A 15,730-nucleotide genomic window follows, 5' to 3' on the forward strand; every position below is an offset into this window, starting at 1 on the left:
CGAAGTGTGCCAAGAACTAGCGGGCCTTGAAACACTGTAAGGGACGACAAGAGGTATCAATATTTTTATGGCCGTGCAGCAAGTTATGGAGAACAACGATTTGAAGGTTTGATCTGGTATCTATGACTGGACGCACCCCGACTGGTGCTATGGTCGGTAGTGGAGAACGGGAAATTGTGAGACATCGGGTAATGTGAGACCCCCCCTGTATCTAGGCAACGGAACACATTTGTGGTCATGTGACCATTATGTTTTCAATCCCCTCCCATTTCACCATGAAGGAGAGGACCTCATGGTGCTGCGGTAAGCATGTTTTTTTCACAAAAATATTTTCTTTGTATGTAAAAGTAAATTTTCTTGCTTTCAACTTAATCAACTGTTGTGCCAAATCTAATTGATTCAGGTAGAAAATCATATATTATACATGTTGATGAACTACCAACATATAAAACCATGTGATGATGCTAGCTGAAGATTAGCCTGAATAACTAAGAGAGGTCGTTTTTTCTAAAATGGAGGTGGTGGGGTAAAGTGAGACAAATTCTGTGGGGTAAAGTGAGACAGTGTCTCACTTTACCCCACCATGAGGCACAAGTTGAGTTTAGTCTTAAACATATTTTAATGTAATATATTACATATGTTTTATTTTTATTGTCATAAACATTGTACAAAAGCCATCATGCCAAGGCAATGCAGCAGGAAGCAACCTGGGGCAAACACCCCTCGAGGAGATTGAGATTGCAGCCGCTGAGGTCAAGGAAGGGAAGATGTCTATAAGACCAGCTGCAAGGGACAGAAATATTGACATGTCAAGCCTCTTAAGATTCATGAAGAAAAAAGAGAAAGGGGAAGTAAAATGAATTGTCTACTCTAGGTGCAGATTGGTTTGGCAGCTTCCTAGCACGTTGCCATCTGTGTCTGAACTCCATAGGCAACATCCCTACAGTCTTCAATAAAACTAGAGTCAGGGAGTTCTTTGACAATCTGGCTGTAGTGATGGATAGGTGACAGAATTAATTCTTTAGTTGCAAATGTTTATGGAGGTTTTACCTCCATAAATAAGGTTCTTCCCTTGCGTCCCATCTTTAACAGGCAAACATTCCCTCCACACATGATTCCACACATGATTCACAATGTGGATGAAACAGGCGTCTTTACAGTACAAAAGCCACAGCAGGTAAGCTACACATGATTCCCTAGAGAGCATGATGTGGTGAAGAAGCTGCCTCAACCTAAAAGGCCTGGAGGAACCACACGGAGAGAACGACTCCTCATCTTTCCCTGTAACCTTCAGGGCTGTAATGTAGAGTACGACAGTAGGCTGGTGTTCTGATCCAGGTGGACCTAGTGCTGTGTTCTGAGTCCCAGGCTGTTCTAGCTGTTTCTTTTTTGTGTTCTGACCCCCAGACTGTGTTCTAATCTATCTGGTTCTATCTGTCATTTGAATGTTAATTAAAACATTTTGAATTATACTACCGGTATGTTGTATTTGATTTTGTTCAGAGTTACTTGCAAGTGTTTAGAAAAAGTGTTTAAATGACCAATCCCCATGATTCTGTTACTAGTCCGAAATTAGTTCTGGAATGTGTGGTTGTCAAGCTAGCTGTCAGGATTCTAACTGTTAGAACATGTGTTGTTAGGGTAGTTCCAGAGTCGATAAAGTAAGTGAGTTTACCCCCAGCCGATTCCCTTTACTCCCTTGATTTATCTGGTCTGACTCAGTTTACCCCTAAGACGGGGTAAAGTGAGACACAAGACCACCTTTTAAAAAAAACCTCATATTTTCACTGCCCTTGCTGATAATTTCCATTGCTAGGAAACATCCTGAATTAATGGGAAATATGTAAATTTTACTGATAGGTAATTTTAGCTCGCTTAGAGGGGAGCAAATGTAAAAAAATAAATAAGTCTCACTTTACCCCACTCTCCCCAAGCAGGCCTACTGCACTTGTGTCGGACAAAGTCTGTGAGTGTGGTGGCTCGATTTTTAAACATCATCACATTTTGCATCAGGAGCAACTGTGCGCTAAAAATATCGGCCAAAAGAACGAGATGCAGGATGTCGTTGGCATTGTCAATAATATTCGCTCAAAGGCGCTCTCACACCGTCAGTTCAAAGCTGTTGTTGATGAGATGGATGCCCAGTATGGTGATGAATTGTACCACCACAACCCGGTATCACGCGATTTCGTGCTCATGCGCACGAACGTTAATCTATTGAAGCGTGTTCCAGAACACGATAGTCCTACAGAGCAGCGCACCTGCATTTAATATATCTGTGTATTGTCACAATTTCTCAGTATCAAAGGTGAAAGTAGAAACGGGTGGCCAAAAGCTGTCATATTGTTAGTTATCACAGACAATTATAAGTAGAAACGGGTGGCCAAAAGCTGTTTTCAACAATGAATGATCTGTACGGAGCTCCATAAGGGACATTAGGGAGAACGCTCCCGGAGAGAACCTTAGTTTGGAAGTCGTGCTTAGTGACACGACAAATAGCTTACTTCCAATTGAAATACAAAATTTAGAAAATAGGCCTACGTGTCCCTGATCCCGTTTCAATAGATTAAATAACGTGACAGTGTCACGTATTTTCGTGAGACAAGGTTCGAGCGTGTGCATGGGTTGAATTGCGTGTGTCTCACGCCGAATGCATGAGACATGAGAGCCCTGTACTTACCTGACACAAACCAGCACCGCAAACGTTCTCTCCCGCTTGAGATGACGTCTTTCTTTATAGGTTCATGGGTCTGATGCGCCGATTTCCCATGCTGATATCTCCGGAGATTCTCGGGCATCTTCGACAATTTGGCTATTGATTGTCTCATTACACGCTAAATAATATAATTATAGCCTAATTATATATATAGCCTATATATATATATATAGGCAATATATATAATTAGGCAATATATATATATATATATATATAGCATTTGTGGTTTTGGCATAAACATAACTAGGGTGCATTGTACTATCTGAGAACACCCTTTCTGAAGCCTCTCTGTCCCTCCCTCTCTCTCTTTCTCTCTTTCGTACCGTTTTGTGGAGCACGTTAATTGTCTGAGAACACTCCCATTCAGAATGCATTGGTTTACATTTCGTTCTGTGTAGCACGAAAAAAGTCGGACTATCGTGCTCTGGAACACACTTCAATAGATTAACGTTCGTGCGCATGAGCACGAAATCGCGTGATACCGGGTTTCTTTGAGCTGCGTGAGGAAATCAGGGTGTTTCAAGCCATTAAGGAGAACAGCATTCAAGTGCCCTCGAACAATCACTAGCTTGCAGATCTGGCTTTTCTTGTGGACATCACAGAGCTGCTGAATATCCTCAATCTTCAGCTTCAAGGGAGAGACCAGATAATCACTCAGCTGTACGACCATGTCAGAGCCTTCAAGCAAAAGCTCCAGTTGCTTAGCAGACATCTCTCAACAGGTGAGATCTAACTTGAATATGTTATTGAACACAAAACAATGTAGTAGGCTTGTTATTGATCACTACCATGTTATTATATTTGTTACATGCATACTTTGTTTATGGAGAATAAATGTTCTATTTAAATCTAGGCATTAAATCAGTAACAGTATTTGTTTTTCATACTGCAGCCATAAACAAAAACAAAAAAGTTTTTTTCTCATTTGATTGATGTTTGGTATTTAATTTAAAATCAAATGAACAACCTTGCATCTTACATTGCTACTTTTGTCTTTGTGTCTGTACATTTATGAAATTTGACACATTTTCCCAGCCTCAGGGAAGTTGGGTTGATGGAGGAAGACACACCAAAATACATCAACATTCTCAGCGATCTTGTGGTGGAGTTTGACCTTCGCTTTGAAGATTTTCGTGCTAACGAAACAGCATTTGTGCTGTTTGCGCAACCCTTTTCTGTAAATGTGGATGCAGTCAGTAGGTGCGTTTCCATCCCCCTGATTTTATGCGAACTTTGAAGTATCGAATCAGTAAACGGTGATGGAAACACCAAAATTTGCATAAAAATCCTCTAATTCGCAAAAAGGTTTATCCGCTCGCTTGAGGTGGTTTTTGAGAAATGCGAAAGAGAGTAAATTCGCATAATGGGAGATGGAAACACATTTTTCGAAACAGCTGTGACGTAGTGATCTTTGAAAACACAGGACTGACAGTCTTTCCGATTTCCGCATAACGACCGGCCATAGCAACCCTGCCGACATCAATGTGTAACGTCATCACCCTATTCCGCTCCAACCACTTGATGGAAACGCACCTAATTCGAATTACTTTTTTGCGAACTTTCTAAAGACTTTCTAAAAATAGTTGTATTTGAGGATATGGGCCCAAGGCCTAGTAATATTCCATGTCTGTCTTCAAATATTTCAGTGCTTAAATTATTTTTCTAATTAATAGAACATAGATTTATCAATCTTTTGAACATTCATGTGAAGCACAATAAACAGTGTCATTCATTTTTCAAAATGACATGTGATAGTGATGATGATAGTGTTGATTTTGCACACGCATTCTATTTATACCCATATTTAACTTAATACACTGACAATTTTAAATTTGGCCCACGAGCCTCCCCCCAATTAGATTTTGGCCCTCCACTGGGAAGAATTTAGGCACCCCTGCTTTAGAGGCAGCTAGGCTATTAGAGACCCTCTAGAGGTGGACGCACCAGGCAGGGTATCTCCACCGTGCATATACATTTCCCTGCCTTTTGCTTCATAGAGATTAGACCAAACCTTTACTAATTAAAGTCAGTTAAAAGCGATCCTGATTCGATTACCTTTTCAGAAAGAACATGACAGCACCCCTGAGAGTACCTCAAATAAGCAAACTGTTTGGAACATGACAACTTCTCTCTAAATTACCAACTTATTTCACTAACAGTGACAGGGTGGCCTATATTATTAAAACACAGATTGCTATGCTTTAAGATCATACTAGGCATTTTACCCAGTTTAAACACTATTTTAAGTTCATGCCCCTTTTAAGAAACCAGCTTTGAAAAATAACAGCTGAACAAAGTGGTATGTTTAGAACAAGTCTTTATTGAACAAAGTATCAACATTATTTACACATGAAACAAGCAGTGGGAGGTCTCAGCTCTTATCTGCTGGAGGAGGTTGAAGGATTTCCTGGCTGCTGAAGCGCAGAGCTTCACTGGTATGACTCGCTAGGATGGACCTCTCAATGAAGGGACCTGGAGAGTGAGGACCGGAGAGGAGAAGGGGGTATAGAGAAAGAGAGAGGAAGAGAACAGAGACAGGAGGAGAAAAGGGGAAAGGGTAGAGTGGAGTGGAGAGTAAGAAAACTACATTAATTACCATGAATGATTATAGTTATATTTCCATCCCACTGTGCAGCTGGATCTGTCTGACATATTTTGCGCTTGTCTGCACACCAGAACTGTTTTAAACCCAAGTGGACTAATCACCCTCCTAGACCAATGTTTTTCAACCTGTGATAGGTGAGGGTACTGCAAGTAGTATATGGGATATAGTGGTTTATTACACGGGTCTTTTCAACGTTCCGTTCACTTGCATTGGCACTTCACAACTTCCGGCGGTCAATTATTTTTTGATAATTCATTGGCAACGGATGAATAATGACCGCTGTCAAGGTAAACAAAATGACTTTTTGCCTTTGGTATCACTCTGCACGTAGTCCGGTAACTTGTCAATGTAATAGTATTTTATTCACTTTTTTATCTTTATTTATTATTATTATTATTGTTATTTTTAATTATCATTATTATTTTTATTATTTTTATCTTATTGTACAGCACTTTGGTCAGTGTATGCTGTGTGTAAATGTGCTCTATAAATAAAACTTACTTACTTACTTACTAATAAGCGTGATATGTATCAACCCAAGCGCTGTCGGTTGCTAAGCGACGACGTCAACGTCTTGGGCGGACTATTTCTCTGCTGAGCAACACTATGAATGCTGGTAACAAATACATTGTAAATAAATTGTTTCGTTTTGGGAAGTAGCCGTGTAATAAGCGGGATAATGTATAGAACTTCACCGGTCATTATCGAAAAATAAACCCCTTCATGGCGAAGCAAGACACCTCCGCTGCGCGTCGGTGTCCTGTTCGCCCTGTCGGGGCTTATTTTCTCGATAGTGACCGGCGTTCTATACATTATCCCTTACATATTGAATTGGTCCAATTTACAATAATAGAAAAAGTAACATGGATCATTTAAAAGAAAGTATATTATAAATATTTTTTCCATTGTAATAACCTTCATTGTTATTTGCATTAGTTTGTGTTTACTAAATAAACACACTGGGACAATATCAGCGTTGCTGACTTACCTTTTCCCTGTTTCACCCTAGCCATGTCCTGCCTGCAGCAATAATCGTTCATAAGGGGCGCGCTGGCACTATTTGCTCAGCCACTGCATGTTTGTTGATTGCATACAAGGTAGTCTGTGACAGATCTTGATAACAATTCTGTGGTACACCTTAAGTAAAAGGTTGGGAACCACAGATCAAGACTACTAGACAAACATTAGGCTGAGGCAGAATAAATAGACCCCAGAACCAAAAACACATGGCTCAGCTCCGCCTACGGTGTGGAAGTGTTGAGGGATTGACACGGTGGCGGATTAGATAGATAGATAGATAGATAGATAGTTCCTTTAATAATCCTTTACAGGAAATTACAGTGTCACAACAGCGTATGGACAGACATAACAAACACACAAACCCTCATATAGCTAAACTACTTAAAGGAGCATTTCACCGGTGGAGGCATGGATATGTATTGAAATTGGGTCCTATATGTAGTCGAATAATAAAATAAAATTCTAATTTGGTGCCGTCTTGACCGAGAAAAGGGACTTTTTGGCGCTTGTGGATTGAAGACAACAACTCCGACTATGCACGACGATGCACAGCTTCGCTGGCCACTCCCGCTGATCTAGATCTCCGCCTATCGGACAACTCGCTGTTCCATCTACCAAGCTGATACCGTAAGACTGCTTGAAAATCATTTCACACAACATTTGTGTGAAATGAATATTAGTTGGTGAACTCAGTGAATTACCGTATTTTCCGCACTATAAGGCGCACTTCGTAAAGACTGTAAGGCGCACTCCGTAAAGACGGAGTCATTTCGAAACCGCATCGAGCTGTAGAAACGCTGTAGTAAATATTCAAGGCGCTGGTTCCCCACAGAAAAAAGTGGAGCGCATCAAGCCTGCGCGCTGTATACCAACATTCAGTCACGAGGAGATTCAATCTTTTAAATTGAGCAGAAATACTTTTTAATGTACAGTTAGTAATTACATTTATCAAGGGGCTTTATTTAAAGCTACAAAAAGAATACAAATAAAACAAGAAATGTGGGAGGAGTAGGGAAAAAGCATTTTTGCGGTTTTCGCGATTTTGCGGAAAATTGGGGGTGGAATGGGCGTGGCCTATGCCAAAAGATGCAGCAGACTCCAGTGCATCTGTTGGTATAACGTTTTGGACTGTGGGAGGTTCGGTGTGGGAGTTATAGCCCCAAACGCGTATTCCTTGGTATAGCGCCACCTAGTGGCCGGCATGTCTGGATTTTGTCGTCTGCATAGTCTTCACGGAACTGGATCTAGTCATGCAATTGGCGTGTCTGCACCATTTACGGTTTGGGCTGTGGTACCACTTTCTTGGTAGGAAGTATAATAAAAAGAAAAAACCTTACAAAAACAATAGGGTTCCAACCTGTTGGCTTGGACCCCTAATAATAAATAAAAAATTCATAGCAACTCTGACGTCCCCCAGCTGGTGGGTGGCTAATGCCATCAAGCATTTCAGACGTCCACACGAATCCTAACACAAAACCGCACAGGTCCGGATAGATTTGAAACCAACTCAGAGGGTGGGAGTGAACGGAGTTGTCACAACGCTTAATAAAGTTTGACTTTATCTGACTGTTTTGTTGAAATTCCCTTTAGCACAGCTCCATCTAGTCGATGCATAACGCAACCCCAGTCAAACGTTTGACTGCAGTATCTTCTATTCTATGCGCTTTATAATCCGGTGCGCCCTATATATGAAAACAGTTCTAAAATAGGCCATTCATTGAAGGTGCGCCTTATAATCCGGTGCGCCTTATAGTGCGGAAAATACGGTAGTCCTCGTTTGTATTTCTTTCGAAATAGTGAACTTTTGCATGGTGCCATCTTCTATGTCAGATCCAGTACCCTCCGCCATTGTACTTGCTGGTGAAGTCCCACCCACTAGCACTGCTCTAATAGGTCTGTAGCGTCAGTGGGTCCCACCCCCTATAGAGGGGTGGGACTAGTGCTTGCAGTCTTACGAGAATCCTCCCCTCTTACACTTCCTAATTACTTCTACGCAAAAATCGTCATATTGCGTCATCTTAAACAGGAAGTGTTGGAGATCGATACGGATCTCTCCAGTCTCTCCAGAAAATAAGGGAATGATGCACGACCATTCAAAAATATGAGTGGGTTTCTAACGATGCAAAGCTTAATGGAAATGGGTGAAGTTTCCCTTTAAATACTTAAACAATAAATACAATAATAAATGCTAAAAAGTATTAATAGGAAGTATTAGTAGGATTTAACTAGTATTTACTTTACACAAAACAAGGTTTAGTGCACATTAAGATAATGTGTGTCAGAGTTTCTCAACCTTACCATATTCTGCAGGGCGGTGGGAACACACGTCTGTTAGGATGGACTTCACGTTGGCCAGGATGTGTTCTGTAGGCATGTCCAGCTATGCGCGCACACGCACACGCACACACACACACACAATAAATAACCAAGTCACAGCTGATTTTAATCAGTTTCATTTTCACCCATTCACAATAACATGTAAATTTGTACAGGAGGAGGAGCTCCTGCCTATGGGTTGGAACAACAGGAACTTTCTATTGGTTGGTCTTAAAACAACAGGAGCCTTCTATTAGTTGGTCTTAAAACAACATAACCTTCCTGTTGTTTTGTCTGACAACAGGGGCTTTCTATTGGTTGGTCTGAGAACAACAGGAAGCTTCTTGTTGTTCGATCGTTCAGACTATGCAATGTGTGTGGAGCAACGTTTGTAACGTTATGACCTGGAGAAATCAGGTGCACAAATCGGTCACATGGACAAACCTCCAGGGTGGAGAAACCACCTGACAGTAAAAAGTTAATTTATTTCAGCAGGCTGTGACTGAGAAGTCCTTTGCAGGCAACCGCCCTCCTCTTGTGACTAATCACACAAAATGTCAAAATTGCCGTCAGCTGCAGAGATATTAGCAAGTTACAAAAACGTTTGTAAAGGATCAATGTAATCATGTGTTCTTTAATTCCACGTTAAGTATGCTGACTTAAGGTGATGGAGGATAGACCCTATTAGGAGGGATGGATGGTTACCGTAGCAATCTGTGTCCTGACGTAGCAGTCCTTCTCCACCTGGTACTCGAAGCCCGTCTTGAACATGGCCATCATCTTGGGAATGTTCACACCCACTGACCCTGCAAACACACAAATTATATTATCATCCTGTTATCATCTTAACTGAACATTCCCAGTCCCACTCGACTATTGGTATCAGTACTGGCGGCACGTAGCCCAGGAGAATTCTATTCTATTCTATTGAGTGGGTTGGCTGGTAACCGGAAGGTTTCTAGTTCGATCACCGGCTCCTCCTATGGAGTGTCGATGTGTCCCTGAGCAAGGCACCTAACTCTGACTGCTCCCGACGAGCTGGCTGTCACCTTGCAAGGCTGTCTACTTGCATGGCTGTCTCCTTGCATGGTTAACAGCCCTATTGATATTTCATACTTTTTTATTCTTCCCATGGATACTTGTTATTTAGCCTTATATGACCTTTGGCCCCCCAGGGCTCCAGACTAACCTTTTGCATTGGTTGCAATGGTGTACCAGGTTTTTTTAGGTGCACCAGCACAAAATGTAGGTTCACCCACATTTTTCATTGTGTCGCCTTTAACGCCATAAGGTGACCCTTTTATCGCTCGCCATAACTTTCATATAATGTGAATGATTTTTAACAAGAATAATGGTGCGTTCCAGGCAACCCGTAACCCGTAACCCGTGTTTACACAACCTTCTACCCGTGAAAATGCCCTGGGACGAGCAGCTCCAGCGGAGGGAACTTAGCGGCAGTCCTGCAGCTCCGGTGGAGAAAGGGATGGTACTCCCGGAGCTGAGCTGCCGCCGTGTTCCCTCCGCTGGAGCTGCTCGTCTGCTGGTCCACAAAATCTTAGCTATGCTCTGATTGGAGGGGAGTGGGGAAGTGGGAGGTAATATTCAACTGTGCCCCCTTCCTACGTAGGAGGGGGCGCCGAAACTGACTAGCTCGTTTGGTAACTGTAGGCGGGGTACTCTCAGAAATGCATACATCACTCAAAGAATCATGTACAGACTTTCACCCGGGCAGCGTCGGTTGCACCAGTGCGACCTAGAAAGATGATAAGTCGCACCCTTAAATATTTTGGTCGCACTCTGGAGCCCTCGGCTTGGTCTTATTCCCATAGTGGTGAATATGGGTAATACCAGTATAATATAGTTTAAAATAAGTAACGGTGGGGTCAAAATAATTACTGTGACAAGCTTAACACACGCACACTGACCAAGTATACACATATATTATCACACAATCAAATACACACATTACCGCAAACACATCATCTCTCATAACGAGGAGTCACCTCTCTTGCTCTTGGGGAACTTCTTGCGCAGTTTGTTCTTCAGCGGGACGATCTTAGGAAGCATCTCAGGAACCGAGATGTAGAAGTCTGCCGACACCTCGTCCTCCAGAATCTGCACAACAACCCGATCAGTATATATTACACACACACAAACACCCACAGTCCAGTCTAATGCACTAGTACTACACACACGCCATCTAACTCACTCATACTACACACACGCAGTCTGTCTAACTCAATCATACCTCGCACACACACACACACACACACACACACACACACACACACACACACACACACCTGCTCCACCAGTTCAGGTCCTCCAACAAACTGGGCTCCTTGTTCCCGGGCGACCTGAGCCTGCTCCGGGTTCTAAAGGACAAACAGGCCCCACAACGTTTTACAACACATACATATAATATAGTATAAAGGTCTACAATACCGGAATTCTCTGAGCCTACCTCAGTGAAGACAGCCACCGTGTTGAGTCCTGTGCTGAAGGAGTGAGGCAACTGGACCGTACTCACAAAAGCATCGACCGTTTTCTGCAAGAGAACAAATAAATAAATCCAAATGCCACTGAGATCTATAAAAGACAAGAGATGACTTTCGACTGCTCGGAGCAAACACAGGAATCTAGTCAGTAGGGACTTTGGGAGTAGATTATGGCACTTAATGTATGCACTTATTGTATGTAGTACATCCTGGCACTCAAAATAATAAATTAAAAGCACATAGTTGTGAGGCATCTTATCGCAGTTATCTTCTTTGTATGCAGGGAATGGGTTAACCTAGCGTTTGTTAGTGCTTTGCACTTGGTTCTATTAACATCCCTACTGTACCGCAGTGACGGCTGGTGCTAAAAAAATCTGGGGGGGCGCACTGGCGGGCGGGGATTACAACACAACAAACTACTTGAACATAAATTTTGCTCTCCTCTCCTTCAGGCCAGCAAATTTTTCAATGACTTTCTGATTGAAATCTGTCATTTCACAAACAAGTCTCTTTTCCATGGAGAGCATGGCCAGTGCATTCAGCCTCTCCTGGGTCATGGTGTTTCAATGCTAACTCGGCCAAAAAACTGTAGCTTCATGCTGTTGTCAAGGTGGCTACGGCTACTTTCATGCCGTTTGCATTTTTCAGAGAGATGTTTCAGGTCTCTGACCCCAGTTGTTGTCCACAGAGCTTCAGTGCCACTGCCAACACTTTGAAAAAGCAAGCATGGAAAGCAATAGAGAGCATTGCTAACTCCACATCCAGCTAGCCAACTGTGTTTGGTGTAACACAAACGGGAGAAGCCTCTAGTGTAACTCCTTCCCCTGTCACTTGCCTGCTGCTGGATTTGTATATCAGGCTGCTCCGGTCCAAGCTCCTTTATTCTTTTTTTTTCCACCACCGAACGCCTCGAGAAAGGATTACTGCGTAACGAAACAACCGAATTTTCGTTTGCTGTCGCCATGTCTCCTCCTGTCTTCTCGTTGTTGTTTTTTTCTGTCTGCTCCGTGTGCGCGTGGGCCTGTCTGTCGCTCTTTGAGTGACAGGCACGGCTCCGTTGCCAGGGGAGTGACTTTGACTGACGGTATCATGAATCAATCAGACTGGATGAAAAATGAGCCCAAGCACGCTGATTGGCCAGGGGCGCAGAGAGCTGCGCCCGGAGGAGAATCTTGAAGTGACCAATTAGAGACCAGCATGAAGTCACATGGAAGCCAAAAGTTTAAGAGGCCACATACACACTCATTTGGCCGGCGCCCCTCGCTATTGAAATGCATGAAACAACCCAGAATAAACCCAATATTGAATGGAAAGGCATAAAAATGTAAAAGTAAAACCCATTGTATGAGTGAACACTGAACAGACGTGGTAATTACTTTTTATTATGTAATTTATGCTTACTGTGTCTATACTTTTTTCCTGAAATTTTGATGGGGGCGGCGCCCTAGCGCCCCCTATTGACCGGCCGCCACTGCTGTACCGACAGCGATAGATAGTTTCTGTTTCTTCTGACAAATGTACTTATTGTAAGTCGCTTTATATAAAAGCATCTGCTAAATGCGCTAAATATAATGATTATTCTAGGATCCTAGTGTGTGGTCTTGGAGGTACCAGACCCATTGTGTCACCTTCTTCTCCAGCTTCATGTCCAGCTTGAGGTCTATGTAGACGGGCTGGTCGGGGGCGGTGGCGTCCAGCTCCTGGTACAGCTTGAGCCTGAGGAGCGCGACGGCAGGGGCGAGCACGGGCCGGGGGTAGAACCGCGCCACATAGACGTCGTCCACGGGCGCCCACGCCGTCAGACCGTAAGGCTTATGCCGCGCACTGTCGTCGATGACCCGCTTCTCCTTCTTCACCTCCTTCTCCACCTCTTTCTTCACCTCCTTCTTCTTCTGGGCTCTAGAACACAGCAGAGGTTTCAATCAGGTTGACAAAAATCTCAGTTATGCCATTGACCGTAACTATCTGTTATTCAAACATCTGCTATTATTATTTAATATTCATTACTGTCCATCATTACTGTTTACTATTGAGTTAATGTTTACTTTGTTTAGCAGAGAATATAGAAGTCAGATCGTTAAATGGATAGTTTTAGTTTGAAACCAACTTAACCAGCAAGGATTGAATGGTTAAGTTTGAGTTTGAAACCCACCTGGCGGGGGCGGCATAGGACCGGGCGGGAAGGTGACAGACCCTCGGGGTCCTGGAGGTCAACAGGTAACCTCCTGACCAGAAAGAAAACAGAATCACACAAGTCACATGTGGCACCTTGGGGAAGAAGCAAATAACTTCTCATCTATTTCGCTGAGTTTAGAGAATACTTTCTGTTGCTTTTTTCCCACTTTGGTTTGGAAATTAAATTTAAATATTATTTCACTAAATGGATACTTACTAGAAGTTGCTAAGCTACTTTGTTTACAGACAGCTATACTTGAAATGGGTATTGGTTTAGACTTATGATTGCCTGCTCAGGAGTTGTATAAAATGCTTTGTATTTAGGGAAACTTCAGCTTGTTCAGAATGCTGCTGCTAGAGTTCTAACAAAGAACAAACAATTTGAACACATTACACCAATTCTTAAATCATTACATTGTATTCCTGTAGGTTAGAGAATTGATTTTATAAAATCAGGTTGCTAACCTATAAATCCTTACATGGTTTAGGACCAAAATATTTTACTGATATGCTTCCACTACATAAGCCTTCTAGACCACTCAGATCTTCTGAGACCAATCTGTTAATGAACCCCAGAGTAAACACGAAACATGGGAAAGCAGGATTTAGTCACTATGCAATAAATACCTGGAATAAACTCCCTGAGGTTTTAAGACCTGACCGATTTTAAAACAAGATTGAAGACTTTTATGTTTGCTTTAGCTTTCAGCTAAATCTTAAATAGATTGCTTTTTTTTACTTTGCTTATATTTTCTATTTTATTACTAAAATGCCATTTTCACTTTTGCCTTTATTTTATATTTTTACCAGAGAGATACATGATCTGATACCAGAGAGAAAGGAAAAGGGTTTGAGACCCGAGTTCTGTCTGGGTTAGAATCCTAGAATCCGGTTTGGAGTCCCAGATTCTTGGTTGGACTCCCAGAGGAAGGACCAAGTTCCTTTAGGTCGGGTTGGAGTCCCAGAAAAAGGACCATGTTCCTTTAGGTCGGGTTGGAGTCCTGACGTGGGTACCAGAGAGTCTGTTGATCTGATCTTAAATACATTGCACTCTTTTTATTTTATTGTATGACAATGTTTATAGGTAAAGCACTTTGAGTCTGCCTTGTGTATGAAAAGTGCTACACAAACCAAGTTGCCTTGCCTTGCCTTTTGACTAATCGTTTATGTTTATGATGCATTGCTGATGCGTTATAATAATGCCGTTTTTTTAACCGTTTGACATTATTGGTAGTTTTGTCTGGGTTAGAGTCCTAGAATCCGGGTTGCAGTCCAGAGAAAGGACCAAGTTCCTTAGGTTGAGTTGGAGTCCCGACGCGGGTACCAGAGAGTCTGTTGATCTGATGTTAAATACATTGCACTCTTTTTATTTTATTGTATGACAATGTTTATATGTAAAGCACTTTGAGTCTGCCTTGTGTATGAAAAGTGCTATACAAACAAAGTTGCCTTGCCTTGCCTTTTGACTAATCGTTTGTGTTTATGATGCATTGCTGATGCGTTATAATAATGCCGTTTTTTTAACCGTTTGACATTATTAGTAGACCTGTGGTAGACTCGGATAATAATCGAGAGAGGGATGTCATTTATTGTCATGAACTCAACATAATGCATAGTCCTGGTTGCAAAGTGGTTATAGCTGAGCACAGATTGTATTAAAAAAGATTGTATATAAACTAAAAGCGGTATAAACTAATATAGAAAGCAACATATAGGCCTAAAGTTCTAATGAATATGCCGAATACTATCATAGCCAGCATGAGCTGTGTTTCACTGTATGCAGCGGATATACATGTTACATTATTACCTTAACACCTTTCACCCCAGTTATTTAAAATAATGTAAAATATTTCCACTGACCTTTTAATAAAGTCCTCACGCAGGATGCCATGTTTGAAGAACAGCCTGGTCCGACTCCGGAATGGAAAAAGAGATCACACGACAGTTCCGCCACCAGCTTGGAATTACTATAGAGACTACTATAGTCCATGTTTATAACCACATAACTATTGCTAAAAAATGTTTGCTTCTTTTTTGCTTCAAATTTCATGATAAAATAGATGATAAAACAGACAAGGATTGTATCATAAAGAGAAAAAATGATGAATGGCAAGGGCACGATTGTATCATCAGTCACTTGAACATAAAAAGGGCATGGTTCAGTTTAAAAAGGCCACCTGAGACAACTAGAACGACCATAGTGAATTCAAGTTACTTTTACTAGAACTAAATAAGATGTTTACTTTGCCTTGAGACCTAATGCACCGTTAGGCCTAGAAATAATAATAATAATAATAATAATAATAGAATAAACCATGCTTGATAAGAAAACACTAAAGGTGGATACAACGTAATAATACAATCGCTTCAGTAGAAATTCATAATAACAAATTAAAATAT

General features: G+C 41.8%; 1 protein-coding gene across 1 annotated transcript; it reads right to left on the minus strand.

Annotated features, from left to right (window-relative positions):
• Positions 1 to 5,016: 5,016 nt before the first annotated feature.
• On the minus strand, positions 5,017 to 15,311 carry mrpl1 (mitochondrial ribosomal protein L1). The gene is made up of 9 exons (XM_030357888.1): positions 15,191 to 15,311; positions 13,308 to 13,380; positions 12,784 to 13,054; positions 11,122 to 11,205; positions 10,961 to 11,032; positions 10,661 to 10,772; positions 9,363 to 9,463; positions 8,640 to 8,721; positions 5,017 to 5,188 (listed from the first exon to the last, which is right to left on the minus strand). Exons 1-9 carry the CDS (start codon positions 15,219 to 15,221, stop codon positions 5,088 to 5,090), a joined length of 927 nt encoding a protein of 308 aa, XP_030213748.1. The 5' UTR covers positions 15,222 to 15,311; the 3' UTR covers positions 5,017 to 5,087.
• Positions 15,312 to 15,730: the final 419 nt, after the last annotated feature.

This window comes from Gadus morhua, chromosome 6 (genome assembly GCF_902167405.1).
Source record: "Gadus morhua chromosome 6, gadMor3.0, whole genome shotgun sequence".
NCBI lineage: Eukaryota > Metazoa > Chordata > Actinopteri > Gadiformes > Gadidae > Gadus > Gadus morhua.

What these genes read in the sequence shown, in the direction of transcription:
- mrpl1 (XM_030357888.1), bottom strand. Translation starts at nt 15,221, where the DNA reads ATGGCATCCTGCGTGAGGACTTTATTAAAAG. An exon ending in TCCTATGCCGCCCCCGCCAG is followed by an intron (nt 13,055 to 13,307) that starts GTGGGTTTCAAA and finishes GCTGTGTTCTAG; the next exon opens with AGCCCAGAAGAAGAAGGAGG. An exon ending in TCAGGACACAGATTGCTACG is followed by an intron (nt 8,722 to 9,362) that starts GTAACCATCCAT and finishes GTGCGCGCATAG; the next exon opens with CTGGACATGCCTACAGAACA.